We start from the raw sequence: 1,833 nt of genomic DNA, 5'->3' as shown, positions 1-1,833 counted from the left end.
GATTCATATCATTTAACTGTCAATTTTAACTATTAGCCAAATAACTTCATTTACTTTTTTAATAGAATAAATAAGATCTATTCCTTTAGGAGTAGTTATTCACAGGAGATATTTCTTGTGCTCTATAAAAATTACATATGAACGTTTATTCTCCCAAAGCATGTAATATTTTGTACTCAACTGTTTTCTAAATGTTCAGCTTATATAACCTGCATATCTTTTAATTTAACAATTAATTCATATATTGCTGAGAATATTAATAGTAATGATAGGATCTACATCATATAGCTACCATCATTTAATATTCTCAGCAATTAAGCAGTTTTTACACTTGGAATTACCTCCCTTGAACGATTTACCTGTTATATGAAAAATATCTGTATTCAATACTGAATCTGTTTCTTATTATTCTTGTCATTTGTTATTGATTAAAAAATATATATATCATTTGGATGTTCAGATTATTGAAGACATTTTGATTATTGTACACATAACAGAAGCATACAACTATCTTACGCATATTTCAACGTGCTTCTTTTTCGTCTTACACCGAATTGTTTACAAACTTGTTTGTTACTTCCTGTCTAAGCACATGGTCTTTTGTTAGAAATTATGGCCGAAAGGCTACAATCCGACGATGATTCAGAAAGTAATTTAAGTGACAGAAGTGATGATAGTTTATGCGATGATACAGATGTTGCGATCAAAGTTCATTTGAGGCGGATGAAGAAAATATTATCAATTATTTTACATGACACGGAAGGTTATAATAATTTCCTTTCAACTATAGATGAAGATGTATCAACCGACGAGGAATTTCAATGGCTGGAAAACATTTGGTGTGAGCTGGCTAAAAAAAACAATTTATCTTACGAGAAAAATACTCGAGGTGTTCCACAAAAACTAGAGTTTCTTTTGCGTGAATGTTTATTGATGCACCGTTGGTATGAGTTAGCTCAGATACTAAGTATTTCTCACCAGGAGACGACTTGTGATTTGAAACGTTCTGCGTGGAAACTTGGCTTCGAACTCCTATATTCTAACCCGGTGAAAGACCGATTGAATTGTATCGAGCGAATGGTGAAGTTATTCTGCATGTTCCGTAGATCAGAGGTAACACACAGGGATATCCAACTTGAACAATTGTGGTATCAACTGCAAAGCAATAACATCGATGAAGCTATTCAAGTAATTATTTGTTCATTATTCATTTCTGATACTTTTATTATACTACCTTTGTTACACGTAACGTAATTTTGCCAGAATTTTGAAATTGTTGTCCCCCGAAGTCCCTTGCCTCATGGGAAAGAGAAAAGTTACGGAAGTCAGAGGCAAGCTAGAGGGTGGGACAAAAATGTAAAAGCTTGAAAATTTTGGGAGGTAAAAAAAATGTATTCTGGATCGTAATTTTTCCATTGTTTAAAACACAGGATTACATACGTATGTATAATATATAATTTGGTCCAGAGTATATGTAATCTACTCCATCTGGACCTATAATTTATATATATATATCTATATCTTCCCTATTTCATGATGTATGGGACTTCGATGGACAGCTATTTCAAAATTCTACCCTCGTTCTTATCAATTAAATTCTGTATTTTTCTTATTAGTATCATCTCATGATGACTGGTTCATGAAATTCATTTTAAAAATTCTATTTTTAAGATGAATCTATTTAAAACATTCTTTTACCCATTTCCAACGCATTCCATAATTAATTTGTTTCCTCAATCTTTTCGCAATAACAAGCAGTGGAATTTATCTTACTACGATTCTCCAAAATTATACTACCTGAAAGTTTTCAACTGTTGAACTCGTCGTATCATG

At 31.9% G+C, this 1,833-nt stretch overlaps 1 protein-coding gene across 1 annotated transcript; it reads left to right on the top strand.

The window, feature by feature from the left end:
- Positions 1-528: 528 nt before the first annotated feature.
- LOC106875190 (uncharacterized) lies at positions 529-1,269 on the top strand. The gene has a single exon (XM_089350037.1). The coding sequence runs from the start codon at positions 613-615 to the stop codon at positions 1,252-1,254; it is 642 nt and encodes a 213-aa protein (XP_089206163.1). The 5' UTR covers positions 529-612; the 3' UTR covers positions 1,255-1,269.
- Positions 1,270-1,833: the final 564 nt, after the last annotated feature.

Source organism: Octopus bimaculoides, chromosome 4 (genome assembly GCF_046866305.1).
Source record: "Octopus bimaculoides isolate indiv1 chromosome 4, ASM4686630v1, whole genome shotgun sequence".
NCBI lineage: Eukaryota > Metazoa > Mollusca > Cephalopoda > Octopoda > Octopodidae > Octopus > Octopus bimaculoides.
Note: the sequence above shows the minus strand (reverse complement) of the source record. Positions and strands in the feature narration are given on the sequence as shown.

Excerpts from the sequence above, each read along its gene's own strand:
- LOC106875190 (XM_089350037.1), top strand. The coding sequence starts at position 613 with ATGGCCGAAAGGCTACAATCCGACGATGATTCAGAAAGTAATTTAAGT.